The 27,963-nt window shown below is 38.6% G+C and overlaps 1 protein-coding gene across 1 annotated transcript; it reads left to right on the forward strand.

Moving 5' to 3' along the window:
- Nucleotides 1-11,705: 11,705 nt before the first annotated feature.
- Nucleotides 11,706-27,036, forward strand: LOC113425155 (lipase member M-like). The gene is made up of 10 exons (XM_026687155.2): nt 11,706-11,775; nt 12,639-12,747; nt 13,804-13,921; nt 14,169-14,367; nt 14,761-14,870; nt 17,473-17,609; nt 19,623-19,769; nt 20,177-20,248; nt 21,317-21,388; nt 25,876-27,036. The coding sequence occupies exons 2-10, from the start codon at nt 12,646-12,648 to the stop codon at nt 26,107-26,109; spliced, it is 1,191 nt and encodes a 396-aa protein (XP_026542940.1). The 5' UTR covers nt 11,706-11,775; nt 12,639-12,645; the 3' UTR covers nt 26,110-27,036.
- The last annotated feature ends 927 nt before the right edge of the window (nt 27,037-27,963 follow it).

Raw genomic sequence — 27,963 nt, forward strand, 5'->3', positions numbered from 1 at the left:
ACATTGCTGGGAGGCCCAGTCATGAACGAAAGCAGTATGACTTTTCAAAACCAGAAGTACAAGCGCTTCTTGTGATGATAAACAACAATTAGGGAATTGAACTGTCAGAAAGGTAGAAATACGGGGATACCTGTAGTGATTTAAAACAGAGGCCCTTAACCCCTGGCTCACAGTCCACTACTGGGCCTTGAGCTGTTCAGAACCAGGCCGCAGAAGCCTCAGGCAAGCACCCAGGTATGCATTTCCCCCTTGCATGGCAGTGGGCAAGCAGGTGTGCTCATACTCCATTTGTGTCCGCAAAGCTGGAAAAGTTTAAAATATTATTAAAATATTTAATAATATTTAAAATACTAAGCAAGTTATTTAAAAAAACAGTGCTATTATTAAACAATAGGAAGCAGGGTTACACGTGAAAGCACGTGCCTTGGTTATGAGTCAAATCTATTTCTAGCATACTGCCATGAGCTTTTATCATGTAGAAAGTAGGACTCCTACATTTCTTCTTCCTGTTTTTAAAATTGTTCCATAACATCTTTAGATATTTGTCATATTCCATCTTCCCACACTTCCTCTCTTATCACCCAAATAATTATGGGAAAATAACCTTTTCCTCAAGTGGTAATTTTTCTGTTATAATTGCAAAGTGTGTTCTGAGACAAAGAATCCATGAGATTAAATTGAGCCTATCTTATCACAATCTTCTGGTAGAATTCAACCATCACTTTAAAGTAACTGTTCTCAAGACTGGTTGCCTAGTATTATTCTGTATCGTGTATACAAATATATACAGTCTATAAAATGAATATATCATTATTGAAATTAACTGATTATCTTCCTACATGATATTGTCATGGTACTTTTATTGCTATTTTATTCTTAGCTATAGTCTGAAAAGGTAAAATTGAGTTGTTGAAAGGTTTCATTAATATATTTGAATTATTATATTTTTATTTCTTGAGGCACAGGGATCAGATACATATATACCTTAAATATATAAGATCATTTGGCAGATAGTTTATAAAGTGGTCATTATTATGCCCTTAATTAACAAATTCCCCTTTGTGTTGGAGGGTTCAACCTAGAGATTGCTGAAGTTTGAAATGTGAAGAGGCACTGTACTCTTGTTTCATTTATAAAGCAAACATTAGAAGTTATAATACAGTTGAGTAAGCCAGAAAAAGATGCATTGATTGGGCAAAGAGGAATTGTTTGGTTAAAATTTTTAAGGAAAGATGTCCTTGAGTTGATGCTCTAAAATGTATTTGGCGTTAGTTTCTTGGTTTGGCTTTAGGGAAAGACCTTCACATATTGGCAAACGTTATTTCAGTCCATGTTAATTCTCATTCATTATTTAGATATATTTCTTGGTTTGACTTAAGGGGGAAACTGTTTTTGTAGTGGCATTTCAGTTCTGTTGGAGTTATTTCTTTAGATTCTGAGAGTTGGTATGTGCACAAAGGGAGTAGAGTAAAAAATATATGTATGTAGGCCTTTTTAAATATCCTATTGCATTTTATCAGGAATGTTTAGAAATCAGATTTATATTTTTAGTGGAAAATGTGTGTTTTGGTTTACTTATGTATACTGAAAAGTCTATGTACACTGTTGCCTTAACATCACTGGAAGAATTCATATTTTAATAGAAGAACCCCAGAATTGCAATTTAAGATTATGATCATAACATGAAGAAATAATGACCTTGTCAACTGCGCTTAAGCTTTCTTAAATTGGGAAATAATTTTAAAAATTATTTTAAAAACCAAGAAACCCCACACCCACCCATTCTGACATTTTAGTTCAAATGGCTAACAGCCATGCCATTTTCTTAAGAAATAGGAATGTTTGCAGTTAACAGTGGTAAATTTTGTTTGCACTTACACAACCGTTGTCCCAATGTTCTGTGCTATGTTTAGCAAATGATATTGCCACACTTTCTGTGAGTGGTTTGACAGTGTCACTTTCACTGATGGACACTTTAATAGAGATCAGCCTTACATGTGTAATATCAAAAGCAACAGTCTCCAAATGTCCCACAGGATGCAGACTAGCTCAAATGTGTGATGTGCCCCCATGCTTTGAAGTCTTCAGTCTTCCCCCTCTCTAAATTAATTGTACCCTCAACATGAAAGGTTTATCTATGTTTGCACTAGCTAATTAACAATGGCAACTCTATTTGCTACTTTCTCTGTCACTGGCTAGGACAGTGGTGGCTAACCTTTTTGGGCTCCTGTGCCAAAAATTGTGCATGCCAGCACTCAGAAAGCAATGTGGGTGCCCCCTGCGCATGTGCTTGCAATCCCCCCACTGCCCCTTTACCTGCACTGCACTTCCCAGCTGATTTTTGCCTCGTTTGAGGCCTTTTTGGGCCTCCCAAATGCTTGAACGCTTCTGCAGGCTTTGCAGGCCGAAAAACGGGCCCGTTTCATCACTTCCGGTATTTCCAGAAATATAGGAAGTGATGAAACGGACCTATTTTTCGGCCTGCAAAGGCTTTCCTCAAGCCTCTAGGAGGCCGAAAATCAGCTGTGAGGCATGCGCAAGTGCACTGAGGTAAGTTTGCCTGCAGCTTGCAGGCCAGTGGAAATGGCTCTGCGTGCCACCTGTGGCATGCGTGCCATAGGTTTGCCATCATGGGGCTAGGAGAAGGGATTTTGCTCTGTGGGCATAGCCTCCCAATAGGCCTGGTTATGTCCCTTTAGCCAGAGGTGGTATTCAACCAGTTCTGACAGGTTCTGGAGAACTGGTAGCGGAAATTTTGAGTAGTTTGGAGAAGCGGTAAATACCACCTCTGGTTGGCCCCGCCCCGTCTATTCACTGCCTCCTGATTCCCAGCTGATCAGCTGGGTCTTCTTTTGTTGCCCTGCATAGGAGAACGGAGCTAGAAAGCAGGTTAGTGGGGTGGGGAGGGAATGGGGATTTTACAGTATCATTCCCCTGGGGTGGAAATGGAGATTTTGCAGTATATCCTTCCCCTGGAGTGGGGTGGAAATGGAGATTTTACAGTATCCTTCCGCTGTCACACCCACCAAGCCACACCACGCCCATAGAACCGGTAGTAAAAAAAATTGAATACCGACACTGCTTTTAGCTCCTAGAAAATTATACCTCAGGATCATCCATTGTGGGCCAATGCTCAACATCTCTCAATTAGAAATATCGATGGCCAGAGATCTTCCTCTCTTTTGAAGGAACTGAGTATTCTGTCCCAAACCAGCAACACACAAATAGTTGAAGGGCTTGCAAACACCTGCACTTACAGTATAGAGAGAAGTTTTCCCCAAAAGCTCAGGGTATTTGGCTTACAAGAGTTTGTGAGAAGTTTTACATCAACATATATTTTACTCCCTATACACTGTTTCCATCTTCTCTTAAAATATTAACAGAATCCACAATGCTCTGAGAATCAGTGTCTCTGCTAAATAATCGATGGTCAAGCTGGAACTAAATTAATCAAATAAAAGTAGCAAACAGGGAAAAATCTCTTCCTCAAACCCCCAAATAAGTTACCTAGACCTAATCCACATATGGAAGAATAAAGTCTGTAAACACAGTCAATTAAATTAGATCTTCCAGAGGAACTGTATGTTCAGAAGAATAAATGTATCTACACACACACACACACACACACACACACACACACATGCCTGTCAAGTGTCACCTTAGAATAAGCACCTAGACTGACACCTGTTCAAGCTCCCTCTATAAAAATCCGCTGCTGTACCCAATTTCTCTGCAGCCTGCCCCTAAATGCAAACTGTTTTGCTTTTAGCAATAAATATACCTTAGTTGCACTCAGAAGAACAAATTGTCTCGATCAAGTCCTCCCACACCTAACAAATAAATCAAAAGATCATCCCATCATCTCATCTCATCTCACTTCATTCATAACCTGCACAGTTCTGTGCTCAAGGGATTCCAGTTGTTGGAAAAGAGCCTGTTTCGTGGTTGTGTTGGGGGTCGTAGTGGCTCACGTTGGGCTTGCGCACTGTTAAGGTTTGCAGTTCGATGGTTTGATTCCCATGAGCAAATAAACTGCGCAGGAACAAGAAAGGAGCCTTCCCCGAATGCCTACCAGCATTCAGGCACACACACACACACACACACACACACACACACACACACACACACACATGGTATTCAGCTTTGTTCGGGTATTTTCCCATGTCATTATAGTTGTGCTTTTAAAGTTGTAGCAACGTTTCGGCAGAATCTCATCTGCGCATCATCAGGCTTCTGTATTGTGTTCGTCTGTGAGTCAGACTTTCACAGCCATTTCTGTTTTAAATTTGGTGCTAGCCTACTGCTGTACCAGAATGCTTTTTTCTTCATCCTGATTGGTTGGGAGTCTTGGTCTGTGTTTATTGGTCTTGGAGTTTGCTGTGTTCTGCTTGATTGGTGTTTCTAATATCTTCTGTCTGTTTTATAGCTTTTTTGGGGGGGGGTCTTGATTGGCTGGCAACATTGTGTTTCCTGTATTGGAGGCTTTTAGTGTGGCTTGGCTCCAAGTAAACACCTGAGCACAAACAGACACCCCCCCGATACCTCCAGCTCAAACACACCCCAACCAGGCACCCAGATGAAACCTAGCTTCCTAATAAATGATAGCCGCCCGTTTATTCGGAGCCAAGCCATATATTCATGCAGCATGAATAAACGAGATGACACCTCCCGCCTACCAGCCATTTGGAAACCCGCCCTCATGAACAGACAAGTACCTAACATGAAGACTGACACAAGACCCACACCCATGAGGGCCACACAAGATGCCACCGCCACACTTCCACGTAGAAAGCAGACTCACACCCACACAGAAGATGAGACACGACCACGGACCAGAAGCCGCACTGCAGCTGCATCACTACCCACTTCAAACCCTCCCCCAGCAACTAAGACTAACCTGAGCACAACCAAGCCCCCACCTGAACAGAACACACCCCCACCCAATCAGAACACAGCCAAGCCCCCACCCAATCAAGTCACACCCCCACTAGCAGTTAAAAGGAAGAAGCAGCTGCAAGCTCACATCACTCTGAGAAGCACAGAGCCGAAGACACAAGCCTGAAGATGATGAATGAGACTTCATCGAAACGTTGCCTAGATACTTCCAATCTTACGCGGGAGAAAACCCGAACAACCAAAGATCCACATACAAATACCCGCGAGAACCTCAGAAAATTATATATATATATATATATATATATATATATATATATATATATATATATATATATATATATATATAAAAATCTTTTTTTAAATTTTGTAAGCCTTCTAGGGTGTTGTATTTGAGATTGGTGGCCATATTTTGCAAGTATAAAAATATTCAAAAAGTGAATAATTCCATTTACAATTAACCATTTCATATTTTCTGAATCTTCATGGGATTTGGAATGTAACCCCATTCTATTTTTTTTCCTTTTCTAAATTTTATGGTTCAGATTGCATCTTCAAACATCTGCACAGTAGGAATTATTTGTATAAGTTGGAAGAAAATAGAAACATATTCATTACAATAAAAAATAATAATTTGCAAAAGAGGAACATTAGGAAAAGTGTTTAATAAAACTACATTTAGTAAGATAAATTAACATGAAATTTACATGGGAACAAAGAGATACAGTAAAAAAGCTGACTTGAAAAAAAATGGAAAATTCTACAGTTAACATTGATAGATACGCCTATCTTGGTCCATAAATGCATCAAATTTAAGAGAAAATAATTCAAAGGTTACCAATAGATAGTAACTTACAGGTAAAGGCAAAGGTTTCCCTCGCACATACGGTGCATATCGTTTCCAGCTCTAGGGGACAGTGCTCATCTCCGTTACAAAGCTGAAGAGCCAGCGCTGTCTGAAGACATCTCCATGGTCATGTGGCCGGCATGACTAAATGCCGAAGGTGCACAGAACGCACCATCTTTCAGGTCCTAGCATGCGCGTTCATGCTCCACCTCCCCAACAGGGTGGGTGAGACGGGATCCCACCTCAGCCGGTCTGCCCCACCCCTCACCTTCATTACACCACGGGGCTTTTGTCTTCAGCCTCTGACTCACTCCTTGGTCCGTGTTTCAAGACAGGTCGGGGGGAGGGGCAATGTCCCCGTGGACCCCATGCGCCTGGCACGCCCGATTCCACCCAGTGTTACTTATACAATAACTTATACAGTAACTTATACAATAACTTATACAACAACAACTTATACAACATATAAAATTATAAATGCGGACAGAGAATAGTAAAGATGACCAAAAGGGCCGAGACTTCAGGGCAAGGGATACATAACAGTGGTCACACAAATTATCTCTTTTCCTGTCAGACCTGGGACAATGTGATACAAAATTTAGGGAGGTCTTTGTGTCTCCCTGGTCATAATCAGATCATGTGTGTGGTACAACAGGATTCAGTGCATTATCCCATTCACCATCTACATGAAGCCACTGGGAGAGCTCATTTGTTGCCATGGAGTAAGGTATCAATCCTGATTTTTATTATTTTTTACATTTCTGAACTGCCCATCTCTCTCAAAGACAGATAGTTATACATCTCTGCCCCTGGCAAATTAAACCATGCTGTCGGTGTCTAGAAACTGTGAGGGCATTAAAGACCTAGTTATGCTATCAAGCCTGGAGTTTCCAGGGAGTGTGAGATTTCCTTAGATGACTCCATTGTTGAGGTGGCCATTCTTATCCTGTCTTCACCTAGGGGCTTGTACAATATATTTGTTTTTTTATACTATTTATTTCTCAAGGTAGATTTCTGTATTTTTTAATACCTATTGTTTTTATATTTGTGGTTTTTATCTAATTGTTGTCCAGAGTCGTTTTTGGTGAGACGGACAGCTATACAAATTTGATAAATGAATAAATAAAAATAGGGAACAACAGGCTTCAGCTAAACCCTGGCATGATTGCCTGGGTTTGGGTTTATGGCTACCAGTTCTGGGACTATGCCATTCTTGGTGGTGGATGGAGTTGCACAGCTGTAAACAGATGTTTGCAACTTGGAGATCTAATCTAATCTATTATAGATCAGTAAGTCTAACTGTAGTCCATTAAGATGTGGAGGGCATCAGATCATTATGGATTCAGCTGTTCAGTTGGTCCCACACAAATTGTCAACGACTCATAGGAATGTCCTTCCCTTTTTCTTCCCACAGTTGGCCTGAATGGAAGGGTCACACTATGAACTGAATCATGACTTTCTCTTCTTGAATTAAGAGTCAGATATAGTTCACTTCTCTCTTAGTCCAAATAAGTCAAGTTGGGAGAAGTAACAATGCTTCTTCTTCCTTCTTCCTTCCTTCAATTGTGGTAAGTATGAACCTATTCAACCAAAGGTCATTGTTGGAGAAGTGGTAGCAAGATCTCCCTTCCAACATTACTGGCTTTCTATCTGTCTCTGATTGTAAGATAGAGATCATTCCATCCTCTTCATCTTTTAAGGAACATATGCTGTATCTTGGAAAAGTAAAATGACCAAAAGTAATCGGGGGGGGGGGGGAGAGACGGACGAATAACCTAGAAGAACAGAAGAAGAGCTGCAACCAAAATAACAAGTCAGATAAAAGAAATCTGAGTTTGTGTCAGAATTGTAATTTGAAAAAAGGTTCCAGACTATGTCTTCATTTTTTATTTATTGATATTTATTTTCATGTTTTACCACAATAACCAGCCTGTGAAGTGAATTGGGATGAAAGAGAGTGACTGGCCCGAGGTCACTCAGCTGTCTTTCATGGCTAAGGTGGCACTAGAACCCAACAGCTCCCACTTTCTAGTTTGGTGCCTTAGCCACTAGACCAAACTGGTTGCAGTTCACCAGCAGATAAAGAGAAGATGACAAAAGCAAAGTTGCAAGATGATTACTGTAACCTTATAATAAAAGTAGTATTAGCAATCATGATTTTGGCTTTCTGGTTGAGTCTAGATCCATACATCAATATCATATATTCATTTAATTAAAATATCCCATATCAAATAAACTAACACTCTGATAAAAGTGCTGTTCAAACAAATGAATAGCATCGAACTGAATCAAATCAGGATAGGATGAGTTTTGATGCTTTGAGCTTTGGTGCTGGAGAACACGATTGAGAATTCTGTGGATGGTCAAGAAAACATACAGATGGATCACAAAACAAATCAAACCACAGTTCTTAGTCAAAGCACAAATGATCAGCCTCAAATTATCCTACTTTGGATATATAATGCAAAAACCCAGCTCTCTAGAGAAGGTGTTAATGAAAGCTGAAAGGAAAAAGAGGAGGACAATAAGCAGTTAAGTGGCAAAGAGTGCACCATAGGGAGACGTAAGACAACAGGTTAGAGAACAATTGTAATGGAGAAATCTTTCTATGTGATTACTAGCACTCAAAAATGATGTGAAGGCATATAATGAATCAGAATAGAGTGATAAGAGATTTTTCAGACTTGAAGGAAAGCAGATAGTACATACAGAAGTGATATACTGTATACTTTATCTGACAAAAATACAATCTGAGGCAACCAACCAGTTCAGACATTCACAACATATTATTACAATGTATTAAATCGATTGGAAGTATTCCAAAAGAAATTTTGTTAGGGTCATAAGAGAAAAATAGAAGAAGAAGAAATGTGATATCTATTAGATTGATTTTTCAAATAAAAAGAAAAGCAGCATAGGCCATAAAGAAATGCTGACCTGGATAACCTGGAAGGATATATCTAAACCATGGCCATCTTTCAGAAAATGTTTTCAAGATAGGGGAAATAAAACTTGTTTGGGTTTCCATCCATGTAGAAAAAACAAATATAATTCCAGGGATTCCACAGCTGTTTCCCAGCAGAGGGCGCTGTTGGTCAAAGCAATGATGCAGCAAAATTTAGGAAAGGCTGACAATAATATTAATTCTAGTTAGGGAGAAAAATACAACCTACAAAGCTAGGAGCCAGATGTAAACTGATTTAAAAATCAATGTCTCAAATACCATGCAGTATCCTTTATTTAACAATGTTCAGAAGTATCAGAAAAAATATAAAAGGTTGAACGTCATATATTGTAAATCATGACTAACTTTAGTTCATTTATTTATGGACGTAATTTACAAATTATTAAGTGAGACTCAAAGCTGTAAATCTATTACTAGTCAAATCTCATTATGCACACAATGGCTGCAATGTAGTTTGAACCCTTTGCTCTAAAGAATGATATTTTATTTATATCCCTCCTTCATTATTTTTATAATAACTCAAGTTGGTGAACACACACAGTAGTCCTTTCTGCTCTATTACAGATACAGATACAGATACAGATAATCAGAGTTGGAAGGGACCTTGTAGGTCATCTAGTCCAACCCCCCGCCCAAGCGGAAGACCCTACACCATTTCTGACAAATGGCAGTCCAATCTCTTCTTGAAAGTCTCAAGTGATGGCGCTCCCACAACTTCCGAGAGCAAGCTGTTCCATTGGTTGATTGTTCTCACTGTCAGAAAGTTTCTCCTTGTTTCCAGGTTAAATCTCTCCTTGTTCAGTTCCCATCTATTATTCCTTGTCTGGCCTACAGGCACTTTAGAAAATAGCTTGACCCCTTCCTCTCTGTGGCAGTCCCTCAAATATTGGAAGACTGCTATCATGTCTCCCCTGGTCCTTCTCTTTACTAGACTAGCCAAGCCCAGTTCCTGCAACTGTTCATTGTTTGTTTTAGCCTCCAGTCCCCTAATCATCCTGGTTGCTCTTATCTGCACTTTTTCTAGAGTCTCCACATCTTTTTTATAATGTGGTGACCAAAACTGGATGCAGTACTCTAGGTGTGGTCTTACTAAGGCTTTACAGAGTGGTATAAGTACTCCCCTTGACTGTATCCCTCTGTTAATACAATTTAGGATTGCATTAGCTTTTTTGGCTGCTGCTGCACACTGCTGGCTCATATTTAGCTGGTTGTCCACTAAGACTCCAAGATCCCTCTCACAGTTACTGCTATTGAGCCTGGTTTCACCCAGTCTATATGTGTACTTTTGGTTTTTCATGTCTAAGTGTAGGACTTTACTTTTCTCTATATTTAATTTCATTTTATTAGATATGGCCCAGTGTTCTAGTCTGTCAAGATCCATCTGGATCTTGAGCCTATCTTCCTGGGTGTTAGCTATACCTGCCAGCTTAGTATCATCTGCAAATTTGGTAAGTTCCCCTTCTATTCCCTCATCTAAGTCATTAAATGAAGATATTGAAGAGTACTGGGCCTAAGACGGAACCTTGTGGCACCCCACTGCTTCCTTCCTTCCTTCCATGTAGACTTAGACCCATTAAGGACTACTCGTTGAGTACAGTTTGCCAGCCAGTTGCGAGTCCATCTAGTGGTGGTGCTATCTATTCCACCTTTTTCTAGCTTACTAAGAAGTAGGTTGTGGTCTACTCTACTTTATCGAATGCCTTGCTGAAATCTAAATCTAAATCCTGTCATGCCTGTGTCATGCATACTATGAAACAGTATTCTTTTGTGTGTGTGATTTATAAAATGTACGTAAATGTAAAAGTGAAGGAAAAATGCAGTGGAAAATTTGTGGAGGGTATGTAATGAAAAAATACAGCATGGGACTTTTCTGAAACTACGAAGTCTTTATTTGCTTGGTGTATTTCTATGCATCTTTTAATGATGCATTCATTTAATGACAATGGCATATATCAGTCCTGGATAGATAACAAATCTAAATGGAGGTCATGGCCTCTGTAAGTCTTAATGCTCAGTGCTACAAGGCATTTCAGAGGGAAGAAGTATTTTTCCTTGGAAGAACCCGTGCAATTGTACTCCTGCAAATACTGAGGGATAAGATTGTTTATTCATGAAAACCAGATTTCGATACTTGGATGCATTTTTAAACAGATTCAGGGCAATGTGCTTAGATCCTTGCCACTTTGGGTCTGCACCTAAGAGATGGACCCGTTTAATTATAGGATAGAATCCAAATGTTTAAATTATAACATTTAAATAATTAAATTTAAATAAATAAATAAATAAATTATGTTTGACTTCAGAAACAGAGGATAATATGTTTTCCAAACCTGCCAGTAATAGAACAAACACACTGGCTCTATGTGATTAGATGTCAAGATATCAAGCAATAGCAAAGTGAATCATTGAGAGAGCCAGTTTGGCCTACTGGTTAAGGCTTCATCTCTCTCTCTCTCTCTCTCTTTCTCTCTCTCTCTCCCTGATGTCAGGCTGGGGCAACAAGCTGATCAGTCAATTCCTGTTGTGACCAATAGATCAACACTTGGTTGATCTGAAAAAAAAAAGTGGTCCTTGTGCTTGTGGGAAAATGCTTAGCCAAGGCGGGGAAGCAAAGTGGGGAAGGAAGCACAGTGAATCCCCAAAGTTTTATGGATAATATATTCTTTGAAATGCTCACAGAGAGTATGTATTGGAAAAACTGTAGAAACAAGCATATTTTTCTGATTAGAAGTCCATGGAATGATGCAAAATGTTTGCATTTGAAATCCCTTCCCTTCAATGTTCCAATTCTCTCGGAAGTCACTTGAACATCTCTACAGCTGTCTTAAAAATGTAAGGAGTGCCTAAGCAAGATCTGGTCTTCAGTGAATGCCTTTCAATATGACTTAACTGAAATAGCAGCTAAAGGGATAAGGGGAAGTGATGGAAAGTGATGTCACCACTAAATGTTTTCAAAGAAAGGGTTAAATGTTGTAACTTCTCTATCTTACATTTCTGGTATAAATATTGTGCCAGGAGTCACCATCTCAACATCTGAAACGTTTGGAGGAACAAGTGAATATTAAAACCAGTAAGTATAACAATAATCTCTTGTACTACAGAAAAAGGAATGTTGGTAGAGAAGCATAATCTAACTAATTTATTTCTCTCTCTCGCCCAATGAAGTTATCTGTGTCTTCATTAGAATTTTAAAGATAAAAGGACTACCACCATGTAAAGGGAATTACATGATTTTTCTGATGTTTTTTTAGTTATTTTTCAGATGATGAGAGAAAAGAATAAGGAGAGGAATTAGCAGAACACACACTGTAGATACATCTTTTAACATTTTTCCAGTTATTCAGAATAAATTGAGCATACAAGTTTAAGAAATGTATTGTTAGAGCAATATGACTGTTGAATATATATATGAAATTGTTCTGATGTTTCAGTATGTTTTTTGATCTGCAAAAGGCTTCTTCTTTTCTTCTTCTTCCTCCTCCTCCTCCTTTCTTCTCCTTTCTCCTTTCTTCTTGTTCTTCTTCCTTTATTCTTCTTCCTTTATTCTTACTTCTTTAAATAGAAGTTCATCCTGTAGGTTCATTCATATGAATGAACTAAATAGATATACATTATAATTTGTAATTGTTTCTAAAAAAAAAGATAAAGTATTTTCCAAACAGAAGTGGAGGGGGGTTAGTTCAGATTTTATTGTTCCATGTTTTTCCTTTGGATAGCAGAAATATTTTTTGTTCTATCTACAATTCTTCTTCTTATAAAACTAAACTGAAACAAAAATACTGGTGTCTTCTATAGATATCTAGGCTCAGACCTGCTGCAAAGAACTTTTTTTACATAAAATGCTTGTGGTCATATAGCTTTTTAACAAGAAGAATAATGTCATATGTTATATGTAGCACAGCCATTAAGAAATATATGTCTTTTGTTAAACAGGCACAGGATGCGGGCATTAATTATTACATTATGCCTGATTCACGGATTTGCTTACTCAAAGCTAATAAGAACAAAGAGAGCTACGAATTCAGAAGCCTTTATGAATGTTGTAAGTTTCCTTTCACTATTAATGGAAAATTAATATGATGCTTGACTTTAAATGTGCTACTCATGTTTTTAAAGTTAGACTCATTATCTCCTGGGTTTTTCAAATTAAATTATCTATCATCCATTTATCAACTTACATGATTGATTTTCTTTCCCTATTTTTAAAAGATGTACTGTATTTAATAAATGTTGCAATCTATCGAAGTGTGTTCTATTGTGATTGATTCATTCAGTGTACATTTCATACATCAGAACATCCAGAGGCTTAAGGAAAACTAGCAGAGTTATTCTATTTAGTTATCCAAAAGGTAAGGTAAGAGAGATGTGGTATTCATTTCCATCCTCTGTTGAAACCATGTTTAAAGGTCTTGGAAGTATATCAAATGCACATATCTTCAAGATCCTCATGCCCTTTTCTCCCACTTTATGAATATAAATCAAGGCAACCTTACACTAAACTAATCTAAAGCCAACTGAGCATTTCGCATGTGATGAAAGCTGAATAAATGATATCAAATTTTTACAAACATTCTTATGTTTGTAAAACATCACACTATATTTATCTGTTTATTCAAATGATCTTCTATGGATAATAGAGATTCAAGCCATTCTCATGTTTACTTTGATTTTCACCTAAGGCCAATTACTGCAGATTCAAGAAGTGTTTACGCTGTGGGACAAAATATGTCCCCATCAACTGGTCATCCATCTTCCCTCAGATCTTTCTGGTTAATATTTATTTTTAAAAAGATGCATAATATGGTGTTGTTTCAATCATTAGTTTTATGGCTCCTAGGGGGAAAAACACTACCTAGAAAATGAGGAGTAAACTAAAAGACACTATTATGACAGCAGCTTTAAAGAGAGTGAGACAACAGGAGAACTGTGTGACAAAAAAATTTATCCTTGCAACTTGCTATCAGTTACTTAAAATTCTATTTCTCTAATCATCCAGTGCTCAGCTGCAGATACATCAATTCCAGAAGATGAGATTAGGTAGTGCCACAAATTCTTAAAATATCTGTTGATTTGTTGGTTTGGTTTTATTATGTTGCAGAATGAACTTATCATCCACAAAGGCTACCTGAGTGAGGAGTACAAAGTGATAACAGCAGATGGCTATATTCTTAGCTTGAACAGAATTCCATCAGGCAGAAACTATCAAATGGATTTTGGTGAGATAAATTGTTATAACATAGGGTTAAGGTAGAAACATATAAGGAAAAAATGAAGCACATATCTAGGATTTATCTTTATAAGTGAATGGATAAAAATTGTCCAGATAAATTGAATCCTAGTCCAATCTAATAGATCCTACATAGATAAATCACATTTTTTCCCACAATTTAATCTTTTGACACATTTATTCCTAGTAAAACAAAATAATTTTAATATTAAGTAGAATATTTTTTCTTTCTTCAGATATGAAACCTGTAGTATTTCTCCAACATGGTTTGCTAGGAGATGCAAGTAACTGGGTTACCAACTTTGCCCACAACAGTTTGGGTTTCATCCTCGCAGATGCTGGATTTGATGTTTGGATGGGAAACAGCAGGGGAAATACTTGGTCCAGAAGTCACCAAAAGCTGTCTGTGAGTGAAGATGAATTTTGGGCTTTCAGGTATATTTAATTATTGCAATCTTGGTATTTTGCAGCAGGGAAGTGGAATGAAATGAGAAAATAATTTCGATATCATGCTATAAATTATTTAAGATCCAAAATAATTCAATGAGAGCTGGTATTTGCTTCTAGAGATGAATGCATATTTTGTAATCCATATTGTATATTCCATATTCTAACATTTGTACATGTCTACAAACTGTTTCTTCAGAATTGTGGAATATGTTTCCATATGAAGCTAATATGGAATAGGCATTTTTGATACACCATCTAGAGGATAACTATTGTATATACCATTCCCATTTTATTTCACTTACTGTTTTGCTTTCCTTCAGAATCCCAAATTTAAATTCATTCCTAAATTCAATTCTTTTGTCTTGTATCTTTCCCTAGCTTTGATGAAATGGCAAAGTATGATCTTCCAGCTGTCATCAATTTCATTCTAAAGAAAACTGGCCAACAACAGTTGTACTATGTTGGCTACTCACAGGGTGCTACAATAGGTATGTCAAAGAAGAAAAGCTGATATGTAGTGTGGCATAACCATTTGTGTTACAGCAGTCTAGCTATGGAGGAATTTCATACTATGAGGAAAGAGAAAAGAGGAGGAAGAAGATTAATAATAAAATAGTGTTACACTGGATTTGTGCCTTGTTCGAAAGTTTTGAGAGTTCTCATTTCATTCAGGTGAGGAACACGATTGCAAGCCCCACCAGTAGCATTCCTTTGAAGCTTTCATGAAAAGAACTGAAGCAGGGTACCCATACTTTTTTCCTCATTGTGATATTATCTTCATTTTGTGACTGTATTGCTCCATTACCCCTGCCTCCCTTGTCAAAGTTGGCCTGGGCTAGAGTTTCAAAGGCCTGTTGGGAAGAATACTGGCTGCTACTATTGATGCTAAAAACAAAAAAGGGCCAAGAAGCTGACGCCTCTAATCCTCAAGATAATTTGCATTCCCCTCCCTCCAAAAACATTGCTATCCCTTTCTCCAGTTCTGTCACTTTTATATCACCGAATAGCAAAACTACTGATAATGATGGCACCAAAAAAAGATTCTAGAAATTGCTAGAAGGGGGGGGAAAGGGTTATATAAACTATGAGGAAGCTAGGATAATATCTCTGAGATATTATCCACCAAAAGATAAGGTAATGAGGTAAATTTAGCTAGCCAATCAGAATTGCTGATGTAATGTATGAACTGTATTAATAATACCTCTTGGGAGGTGAAGTAGTGCGTTTGCTTTGATATGTTAGTCCCGAGTGCAAATTCTTTATCTCTGCTCATAAATAAAGTTTTTAAAATATTCCTACTATTGGCTAACTCACAACAAATGAAGCAAACTGAGCAACAGTAATTTTTACACTAAGAAAATTAGGCTTCTATGAACCCCCCAGATATAAAAGCTTTAAGGTATGATAAAACTGAGTCAAAAATGCTTTAGGTACAGAGAACCATTTTAAAGACTATTAATTTGAAAACGTTGCAATAAAGATAGTGTTTTGGTTTACTTTTTTTAGTATAAAACAGTCCATTATCAAAAGTGAATTCAAATGTTTCCTTTCACAGTATTGAATGAATGTGCACATGAATTACTCTTGTCCACCATTCAGTGCTATAAATGGTCATTACCTTTCCTGCTATTTGTCCATGTACAGATATATGTGGGAACAGCTCCTCCATATAAAAAGGGATCTAATCAGATCTCTTTTTATACGGATGAGGATAACTTGCCATTCACACCATGGCTGAGGGTAACTTACCTTAATAAATCTCAAATGCATATTTCTTAGGGCAACATGGGGCTGGTGTGATATAGTATAGTATGGAAGAACATGGATTGGTATCTAAAATGTATTGATCTAAAAAGGCAGGATGATGGTTACAGTCAGACAGTGGCACTCACCATCTTAATTTATTTTAATACTCACCTGTGGATGTCCTTAGCATTTGTTCAGCCTTGTGTTGAGTATTCTACAAGAGAATTTGTACATAGGATGTTTCAAAAGTTGTTTGAAAGTTAAAAGAAAATTTGTGTAGGAGATGAGCAGCCTGAGCTGAAAGGTCAGTTTGCAATTGTCCTAAAGGTGCTTTTTCAAGAGGCTACTGGATTTTCTGGTTTTTCTTTGAAGACATTTCCGTTCCCCACCTTCCAGTCAGAGCTGAAAAACTTCTTGGATGAGAAGCGAAACGTTTTCAGAGAAAAACTGGATAGTCCGGTTGCCTTCTTGAAAAAGCACCTTTGGGAAAAACCATGACCTGGATGTCTGAGAATCTCCATAGACAGTCAATTTGCAATCATTTGTAGCCACAAGAGACCCAAGTCTAGCTCCCTGTGAATTCGGTCGAACTTTATCTAGCACCCATTTAGTTTTGACCAGATTTAGTTGGCCAGATTCTTGCCTTATAAGAATAAAAAAACCTCTTCCCTGCTTTGAAAGTGTATGCTCCTTGTTCTTTGCACCTGACAGTTTGTATTGTATGTTAAGTTTGAGGCATGGGTTTAATGAATGGAGACCAGACTGTAAACCGTGAACTTCAGCTCTTTATTCACAAGCATAACAGAGACAAAAAAAACCCGGCTAGCAGTCACTCTTTTATAGAGTAAGCTGCTATCCGGATAACCAATGGATAGCGTTATAGCGTTTGAATCTTGGTGCGGCCCGCCAATAGCCAATCAGATTGCTCGGAATGAACCAATCATAACTTGCCATTATATGGGCCAATAGGAAGTGCAGGATTACGATCCTGCTATGCAAATGAATCTTTATTAAATACATTTCTTTAGTTCACAACATTGTATATAGAGTTTCTTTGTTCTGTCTCTCTCTCCATGTATATCTTTATTTCTGTGAGTGGGGCTGGGAACACCAGCACCCACCACTCATGTGGCCCGGTTGCAAATAGACCACAGCCTGGTGGTCAGAAAAATATAGTCATACAAAAGCGCATCCATAAAATCCTACTGTATTAAGATAGATATGCCCAATATATTGAAATGTTACTGTATAAACTAAATAGGGTGGGAAGGAAAGCTCCTGCTGAGTTTTATTCCTTTTAAAAAGAAAAATCTTTTTTTTTGTCTCTTCCTTAATTTTTCTCAGGATTTGTAGCATTTTCAGCCATGCCAGAATTGGCTCAGAAGATCAAGATGTTTTTTGCCTTAGGCCCTGTGGCTAGAATTAAGTATGCCAAAAGCCCTATAATAAAACTTCTTAATCTCCCAGAGACGTTCCTTTCGGTAAGTTCATATTTTATTCCAATTCCTGTTCATCCAAAAAGTCATTAAAGCACATGTCCTTAATTGGAAAATTTCACTAGGTTTTAGTAGTCTTATCTCTGTATGTGGAGGCATCACAGATGATGGTCAGCAAATTGAAAATAACAGTCACAATTTCACAATCAAAAGGATATCCTTTTATATGTGACACACAAACACTATCTTTGTCATCATTGCCACCTTTATTTTTCTCTATCAGAAGAGATGCCCCTGTCTTTGTGATATGTAACCACAGTGCCAGGTCTGGCTAAGAGGGCCTTTGCCAAATTTTAATTGGAGTGTCAATTCCACCAGTTCCTCCTCATAGTTATACAAGTGAGAGGTGGTATTCAGCAGGTTCTGACCAGTTCTGGGGAACTGGTAGCGGAAATTCAGAGAACTGGCAAATACCACCTCTGACTGGAGATTTTACAGTATCCTTCCCCTGCCACACCCACCAAGCCACTCCCACAGAATCAGTAGTAAAAAAAATTAAATTCCACCACTGATACAAGTCCTTATTCACCTCTGTGATGGATTGCTGCAATGAGCTGCACATGGACCTGATCTTGAACACCATCTGGATGCTACAGTTGCTCTAACATACAATGACATGCTTATGTAACACCACTACCTGGTGAACTCTGGCTTCCAGTAGGCTTCCTGGTACCATTCAAGAAACTGGTTATCACCTGTAAAGGTCTACATGACACAAGAATAGACTATTTATTAAAGATGTTCATCTCAAGCTTGATTTAGACTTGTGTGTAAATGTCAATGTATGCCTATGCTATGTTGTAAAGGGGTTGATGGATAAGCATAGATTGCAAATGGTTGGAGACAGGCTGACATGCACACTTCCCAAATCTCAATGACAGGTTGTGCGGAGATGCGCATCCTGCATGTTGATTGGTTGATCTGATTTCCTGTTGTTGTTTGAGTGCCCCCTAGCCAGAACATTAACGAGCCATGGTGGCGCAATGGTTAGAATGCAGTACTACTTCAGCTGACTGTTGGCTGCCAGCAGTTTGGCAGTTCGATTCCCACTGGCTCAAGGTTGACTGTCATGCCCCTGTTGGAATCTGATTCCAAGGGGGAGGTCGAAAAGCTGACAGGGAGTGGGAGTGTGGCTCTGGTGGCTGTGGAGGAAACTGGAGAAGGGCACAGTCCAGCTGGGCATTCAGAGGAAGACCCAGGCCCACCCCCCTCTTCATCCTAGGGCACGTAATGAGGAACGGATAAGGGAGCAACGTGGGTTATGAGGGAGAAAAGGGCCCCGATTCCCTTCATTAGCTGCAGCTGGGAAAACAGGATTTTAAAAGGGCATTTGTGCATAGCACCTTGCTGGAAGCAAAGCATGCATTATCTTTGTTTGTCACATCTTATCTGGGTTCTGGTGTCCTCCCAACTGTGTGTGTTTCGTTATCTTTTGGAAGTCTGCAATTCCTTATCCTGCCCTGTCTCGTTAATTGCTGCAGTGTGGTTTGTGTTGGTTTTATTTATAATTTAGATGTACTTTGGATTCAGACTGAATTTCTTCCCTTTAAAAACTGTTTTTGGGAGAGTTTTTTTTCCAGCCGATGATAACTGGACATTGGGGGCCAAGTTGGAGGAATTAAAGGGACTTTACCTACTTTTGTGACTTTGTTGCTTTTGTGCCACACCCCGGGTCATCACACTGACTCAGCTTTCCATCCTTCAGTGGTTGGTAAAATGAGGACCTCATATTCTTGATTAATCTAAATGCTCAAAATCACATATCCTGTGTATTATTTTCCTATGCCATTCCACATAGAGAGAAGCCTCCCTTTTCATCTAATGCCATTAAAGCTACTGTCTATTTACAGGTTCTACCCTTCGGTCTATATAATTCCTCTAATGTAACCATGTACTAATAACAGAAGTCATGAAGAACATTCAGACATGAGAAGAACTACATGATTACTTCAGCCTGGCAGATTTTTTTTTTAATTTATGTGTTTTGGTATTTTGTAGACTTTGTTTGGCAAAAGAGAATTCCTTCCCCAGAAGTGGCTAGTTAGAAAGGCTCTTGCTACTTTCTGCAGCCAGCGTCCTTTTGTTAATGTTTGTGGAAACGTCTTTTTTCATCTCAGTGGCTATAACATGAAAAATATAAATATGGTGAGTATTGACTGCTTACAGCCTTTGATCACAAAATACAATAGATGTGCATTTATTTAACCAAAACCACGTTAAAACAAACCTAAATATAAATAGAACCAGCTGCACTTCAACTTTGTTTTTTTATGGGTCACTATTAGCTGTATCCACCAGATGTAATGTAGACATAAACAAGATGAAGAAAGAATAATAAGTTATGCAAGGATAATAGAACTAAGTATATTTTGAATCATTTTAAAGGCTATTATATGCATTGGGTGGGGCCTAATCAGGTACTGGTTTTTATACTTCTAAAATATTTAATGTGGTTTTCAGCTAAAATTGAAAAACATTTATTTAGAAATGTGTTTTCAGTCAATGTTCATTTTGAGGAGACTAACATTTCCTTCCTTCTTTCCTCCCTTTAGAGCCGAATAAACACATATGTGGGCCAAACACCAGCTGGAACATCTGTACAAAATATATTGCACTGGAGCCAGGTATCTTTGCTTATTGTAATATTATTGCTTGTTAAGAAGTGATACTTTAGAACAGGGGTCCCCAACCTGTGGGCTGTGGCCCACTACCGGACATGGTCTATTTGCAACCATGCCACAAGAGTGGTGGGTACTGGCGCTCGCAGCCCCACTTACCCAAATAAAGCTGTACAGACCTGTTCCTCACACAAAACCATTTCCTCATCCCCCAACCGCACTGGGCCACCAACCCGGAAAGGTTGGGGAACGCTGTTTTACAATGGCATTATTCATTTGTGCAATTACGGCATCATCTATGGCAGGGATGTCAAACTCATGGCGTCATCATGTGATGTATTATGACTTTTTTCCCCTTTGCTAAACTGAGCATGGACGGGGCCAGCGCATGATGCATCTGGTCCATGGGCCACAAGTTTGGCAGTCCTATGGCAGTATTTTTTTAAATATAGCAACCTTAAAATGTGCAACTTTAAGATCCCAGAATTCCCCAGGCTAGCAGGGAGTTGAAGTCCACACATTTTGAAAGTTCTCAAGTTTGAAAAAACAGATCTATAGTAACGACAACAAAAGTACATAGACAAATATGATTTTTTATTTTAAATATGCTATCATTTATTTATTTATTTTTGAGTCTGGTTCTGGGTGGGGCTTAAACTTTAAAAGTAAGAAAAGTAAAATTATTTCAAGAGGGAAATCATTGCTTTTCCCTTTCACACAACCTATGAGCCAAGGCATCATATGCCTTCCTACGGAAATTCTCAGTCATCCAAGTCTTGGTTGTCCCAAAGATAGCTTTTCAAGAGGCAACTGGACTTTCTGGTTTTTCTTTGAAGAAATTTTTATACTGCAATAATATGTGTGTCTCCTCAAAAATAATAGAATGGTAGAATGAGATTACTAGGTAAATGTGAGTAGAGTTGTATTTCTCATGAACATAAAGTTTCTGTCAAGGGTTTAGAGGCATTACAACTTGAACATTCAATAGACAAAGGTACAGTACCTGTATGATTGTAATTAATCATTACTAATTCACTAATAGTGCATTTCATTTAATCCCTGCCTTATTACTAGAATTTTCGTTGTGGATTATTCAAGGGTTTTGACTGGGGTGATGAGAGGAAGAATAAAATAAAGCACAAACAGGTATGGCAATATTTGTTTATTTACAGGCAAAATTTTTGGAAAAAAAAATAAAGCAAAGAAAATGTATGTGGTGAGAAATAATTTATAGACACCATGTAATTTTGACTATCTCATCCAATCTGATTCAACCCATCCGAGGTGTCTTTCCCTGAGAAACTATTAGTAGAACCCCAATTCCAGGAAGGGAGAGGGAAGTGTTATTTCTCTCTGATGGCCATCGTCTTCTGAAATAGCTTCCTCATGAAGGCAAGACATTCTCCATTATTAATAGTCTTCAGATTGCTAGTTGAAGCCAATTTATTCCAGAGAACTTGGGGATAAATCATAACCACATCAGGAATGTTGTTTTTAATTGAGTTTTAATTTTCCATGAACACTTGTTAAATGTCTATTCATTGTTGTGAATCTAACTTTCTAGGTATAATCAGATAGTACTATCTGTAAGGGTAAGGTGGAAATGGAATCCTGATGGTCCCAGCAGCAATAAGAAACTCTTAGTGAAGCTCTGCTTCAAAATCAAAAATGGGCATGGGATTGACTTGACAGCTGAATTTCCTTACAGAGATACATCAAGCAGAATTTCTCCCTGCTCTTTTTCCCCCATCAATATGCCACCAAAATGTCCACATCAAGCTGGGCAGTCTAAGAGGCAATTATATTTCCTCTCTGACCCAATAATGTCCAAGATATACTTGCAGTTGAAAATATCAAGTACTCAGAACCAGAACTTTGTGAATAGCTCTGTTCTACTTCTTGAATTAGAACAATACCCACACAAATCTACAACCAGATTTACACAAAGAGTTCAAGAATATCCTTTACACACCAGTAATTATTCAACTTTGTAGGAATGAATTCCATTCATCCATAACTTCATACTCTGTTTGGCAAATGCAATTTCTTTCCCTCCCTCTCTTTTGCTCTGCCATCAACAAAAAAAAAGCCAAACATATTTTAAAGCCCAAAGATATCCACAGAATTCAATAACGTTACTTGAGTAGCCCAACTGAGTTGTTTATTCTCATTTTTAGGGTATTATTGATTTCTCCTATACTTCATCTGGGATGGCCACAATCCAAATTCACACTCTTGTGCATCCTTTCTAATCACAGTTTCTTCTCTCAGCTGTCAAACAGAGAATGCTCTTCTTACTAAGCATAATCCTCACTCGCTTGCTGTCAGTCTTCTCTCCAGCTAATACATGGGTGGTTTTCCTCCAAGGGTGGATTCACCTCTCTTGAACCCAAGCTGCAAGCAGGCATGCCCAAAAATTGGGGAAAGCTTTGTGCATTCTCTCTTTGACTCCAACATACAAACAAGTCAGCAATTTTTATTTATTTTTATTTTATTTTGTCAAATGCTTACAATATAAAATAAAAATAAATATAAGTTTAAATATAAGAAATAGGAACTAATAATTGGGGACAATAGGACAGGGACAATTGTGCGCTTATGAATGCCTTGTGTTTTGCCTTGTGTTCTGATAGAAAGCTTGTTTAGCTGCTCTTTATCATCTTTGTCTTCCTCTTACTTGAAAATTTCACCTTTTTTCTCCTCATCTCAAGTTATGTTCTTGTCTGACTTTAAATCTTTTACTTTTGTTGTTATTGTTTCCTCCCATTGCTACATTAGCCCAGCCACTTCCTCTTCTTCATCTAGGCCAGGGGTGTCAAATTCATGTTGTCATGGCGGTGTCACGTGACGTATCAGGACTTTCCCCCCCCCCCTTCGCTAAACCAGGCAGGGGCAAAGCCAGCACATGACACATCCGGCCCATGGGCCATGAGTTTGACACCCCTGGTCTAGACCATGCCTTCCAAATGTGTTTCCTCTCTGGGTCAAACTTCTCTACTGAGTGGAGTCCTCCAAAAATTCTCCAGCCAGCATCTAGCTGAGGAATTCTTGGAGCTGAAGTCCACATATCTTAAAACTGCCAAGTTTGAGAAACAGATAACAAATAATCAGAGTTGGAAGGGACCTTGTAGGTCATCTAGTCCAACCCCCCACCCAAGCGGGAGACCCTACACCATTTCTGACAAATGGCAGTCCAATCTCTTCTTGAAGGTCTCAAGTGATGAAGCTCCCACAACTTCCGAGGGCAAGCTGTTCCATTGGTTGATTGTTCTCACTGTCAGAAAGTTTCTCCTTATTTCCAGGTTAAATCTCTCCTTGTTCAGTTTCCATCCATTATTCCTTGTCTGGCCTACAGGCACTTTAGAAAATAGCTTGACCCCTTCCTCCCTGTGGCAGCCCTCAAATATTGGAAGACTGCTATCATGTCTCCCCTGGTCCTTCTCTTTACTAGACTAGCCAGGCCTAGTTCCTGTAACCATTCTTCATGTTTTTTAGTCTCCAGTCCCCTAATCATCCTGGTTGCTCTTCTCTGCACTTTTTCTAGAGTCTCCACATCTTTTTTATAATGTGGTAACCAAAACTGGATGCAGTACTCTGGGTGTGGTCTTGCTAAGGCTTTATAGAGTGGTATTACTACCTCACTTGATCTCGATTGTATCCCTCTGTTAATGCAATTTAGGATTGCATTAGCTTTTTTAGCTACTGCTGCACACTGCTGGCTCATATTTAGCTGGTTGTCCACTAAGACTCCAAGATTCCTCTCACAGTTACTGCTATTGAGCCTGGTTTCACCCAGTCTATATGTGTACTTTTTGTTTTTCTTGCCTAAGTGTAGGACTTTACTTTTCTCTACATTGAATTTCATTTTGTTAGATACGGCCCAGTGTTCTAGTCTGTCAAGATCCATCAGGATCTTGAGCGTATCTTCTTGGGTGTTAGCTATACCTGCCAGCTTAGTATCATCTGCAAATTTGGTAAGTTCCCCTTCTATTCCCTCATCTAAGTCGTTAATGAAAATATTGAAGAGTACTGGGCCTAAGATGGAACCTTGTGGTACCCCACTGCTTACTTCCCTCCTTGTAGACTTAGACCCATTAAGGACTACTCGTTGAGTGCGGTTTGCCAGCCAGTTGTGAGTCCATCTAGTGGTGGTGCTATCTATTCCACTTTTTTCTAGCTTGCTAAGAAGTAGGTTGTGGTCTACTTTGTCGAATGCCTTGCTGAAATCTAAATATATTACGTCCACAGTATTTTGCTGGTCTACTAATTTAGTCACTATGTTGAAGAATGAAATAAGATTGGTTTGGCATGATCTGTTCTTAACACTGCTCCAGAGGAGCCATTTTTCTTTCCTCAGGAGCCGTTTTTCTGTCCTGAGGAGCCCAATTCTATCCTTGCAGAATGCGTCTGTGTATGCTAAGAAACTCCTTATCTCAACTTTATTTCACTACATTATTTCACTATTGTTTACCTTTACATCTTCTTTACCATATCCTGCTAATTACAAAACCTGGCAGCCAGATTCCTATTCCTTGCATGCACAATATGCCATGATAAAATTATAATCAGGACACTTAGTTATGACATGACAACATGATTCCTCAGCACCTTGCTTGCAGTTGATTATTTTTGTTATTCTCAGATGACAATCAGAATGCCATATATGCTGAATAGAGAAAACAAACACATTCTATCAAGATTTTTTTATTGTATTCTGACCAAATCTGTAATTCTTGGAATGTACAAGAATGGAATTAGGATGGGCCTTCATGTGAGAACAGCCCATTTTGAGATCAGGACACTTTACATGCACTCCCTGTTACAAGCCATGCATGACTTAACACTCCCAATATTTAGTAAAGAATTAGTAAAAACTGAAAGTCTTATGAGGGGAAGGAGCAATGTAAGAGCCATGGTGGCACAGTGGTTAGAATGCAGTACTGCAGGCTACTTCTGCTGCCTGCCAGCTGCCTGCAATTTGGCAGATCAAATCTCACCAGCCTCAAGGTTGACTCAGCCTTCCATCCTTCCGAGGTCGATAAAATGAGGACCCAGATTGTTGGGGGCAATATGCTGACTTTGGAAACCACTTAGAGAGAGCTGTAAAGCACTGTGAAGTGGTATATAAGTCTAAGTGCTATTGCTATTGCTAAAAGGGAAAGCAGTAATAATAACAAATCCAAAAGGGCTTAAGCCCTTACTATCTGAATGAACAACTGTCCCACTGTGAATCTGATAACTGACTTAGATCAGCAAGGGAGGTTTTTGGATAATTCCTCTTGCTGCTTGGCTGTGATGGTTGCCCCTCCCTCTTTCCAATATTTAAGAAAATGGCATCTACCCCATCAAGCATTTAATTATTACTTACTTTAACAATGTTCCTTAAAATCATTTTAATGATTTTGATTTTAATTGCATTAATTTTATTGTTGTTTATGTGTTCTCATCATATGCTAAATAATAATAAAAATGTTTTATTTCTTAATGTTTGTAAGCCTTCCAAGAACTATAAAGAATTCATTTAAATACACTAACTCTTCTTCCATTTATATGTTTTTTTTTTTTTTTTTTTTTTAAAAAGCCACTGCTTTAACTATTTTTTGTATTGTTTTATTTATCTATATATTTTCTAGCCTACTCCTCCATTATATAAAGTGAACGATATGACAATTCCAACTGCGGTATGGACCGGAGGAAAAGATTTACTTTCTGACCCAAAAGATATTGCTATTTTATTGCCTCAAATCAAATACCTTGTTTCCCATAAATACATTCCAGACTGGGCACACCTCGATTTCATCTGGGGTCTGGACGCACCCCGACGCATGTATAATGAAATAATCGCTCTGATGAAGAAGCATGCATAATCTCTTCCAAAACAAAATGGACAACTTGAGCACCAGTGTAATGACCTTCACTGTAATTCTCCCTTATATTTGTCACCTATCACATCATCCTTTGATTTAATGTGCTACTTCCCCTCCCCCTTCTGGCCTTTATTCTATCATTTTCCTAGTCTTTGGGAAACTAAACATATCAATTTGAAGTGAAAAGGTCACAGAATTTGATTTAATGTGGAGGATTTTCAGAAGTGAGTTCAAGTGAAACAACATGGTTATTTCATTTAACTGTTCTAAATAATTTTATATGTGTGGTTAGCCAAATTTCATGCCCAAGTTATTAAATCCCACAAACAACATGTTGCAGATTTATATCTGCAGTAATAAAGAATAAAGGTAAAGAAAAAGGTTAAGGGTGAGTTATGTCACATGCTATGTCGTTAGAATTTTACATATGGTTTGAAATGCACTAAAGGCAAATCAAGATAGCAATTAGTGCCAATGTAATCACCAGGAATCCAGATGAACTTGGTAGCACCAAACTAAGTAATGCTTGGCAGACAGTTTTTTTAAACCTGTCTCTTCATATCTTCCTGCTGTTTGGGATTATTAAATTTGTAATGACTCATAAGAGTACCAAATTGCTCACAATCTTCAGATGAACTCAATTTCCTGAGCCGCCAACTATTTTATGAAGCACATCTACTTCATCAAGGCACGTGCAACTCATCTGAAATAAATCCCTGTATTTATTCTGCCAAGACTTTACTTCTAAAAGATCTACCCGTCAAATTAATGTGTTATTATACTTATTTATGCTATGCTATAATCCTGTTTTGATCTACCCAGTTGTTAGACATAATTGGAAACAATCCAATTTAATATGTAGGAGTTTCCATGAAATGTCAGCAAATTGGACTTGGTTTTCCTATAAACAGCTTCTTGGATGACAAATGAATGTGTCAGTTCTGCCTTCTTTGTCTTGGTGCTTTGCCAAGTATCCTGACATCAAAAGCTAAGATGGAGGGGACAAGACGGGACAAATGGGCAATAAACTTGTAGGAGGTTGTGATGGGAAATAGGGAGGGGGGATGACAGCTTGTTGAAGACCAGGGCAGCACAGAACCATTTTGTGCCAGCACTCAAGACCACGCACCCTGAGAACGAAATGTGGATCACCTTAAACATTTCAGCGATTCTAAAAACACCTAGATGACTTTCCTGAAGATGAACTAGTCAAAGGAAGGAGGGCTGGGACAAGGAGAAAAATGTGTAACCTTTTGCTTGGGAATCTTTCATTGGGCCCTGACTTTACTGCAACCAGCAATCTTTAGTAAAAGAGCCTATCACTTCACCCAAATGGAGTCAAGGGTCTTTCTTTCCTAAAGGATCTGACTCGGTCAGGTCTGACATTAGGCCAGAATTGCAATAACAGCTAACCCAGAGAGAAACCTCTACCATGGGAGCTGGGCAAAATATGTCAATCCACGAAAGTGATCAGGAGGAAGTTGAAGCCTGGGGTAAGTGGTATCCTTGAGAACCTATGGGAGAGCAGTCCTTTCTGAATGACTAGGTGAGGTGGAAAGAAAACCAGTGGGAGAACCTGATGGTCAACAGGATTGGAAGGAAGGAAGATTGGGAAGAAAAGCTCTCTGAGGTAACATTCACATGTGGGAGCCAGGGAAGCTGCCAGAGAGAGCTGTAAGAACTTGAGGAGGAGGTAAGCCAGGGCAAGACCATCCAGGAGGATGAGATGCTGGAGTGCATGATTGAGTACCCATGGGGGGCATTTGGCAACCTCAAAACATGTCAAGCCCTAGTGCAGATGACTCAGCTGGCAGCTCAACCAGTGCAAGCACTGCAAGAGATGGCGCAGCTGCA

Source organism: Notechis scutatus, chromosome 4, assembly GCF_049901735.1.
Source record: "Notechis scutatus isolate UNSWTSFEM ecotype Mainland chromosome 4, rNotScu1.2, whole genome shotgun sequence".
Classification (NCBI taxonomy): domain Eukaryota; kingdom Metazoa; phylum Chordata; class Lepidosauria; order Squamata; family Elapidae; genus Notechis; species Notechis scutatus.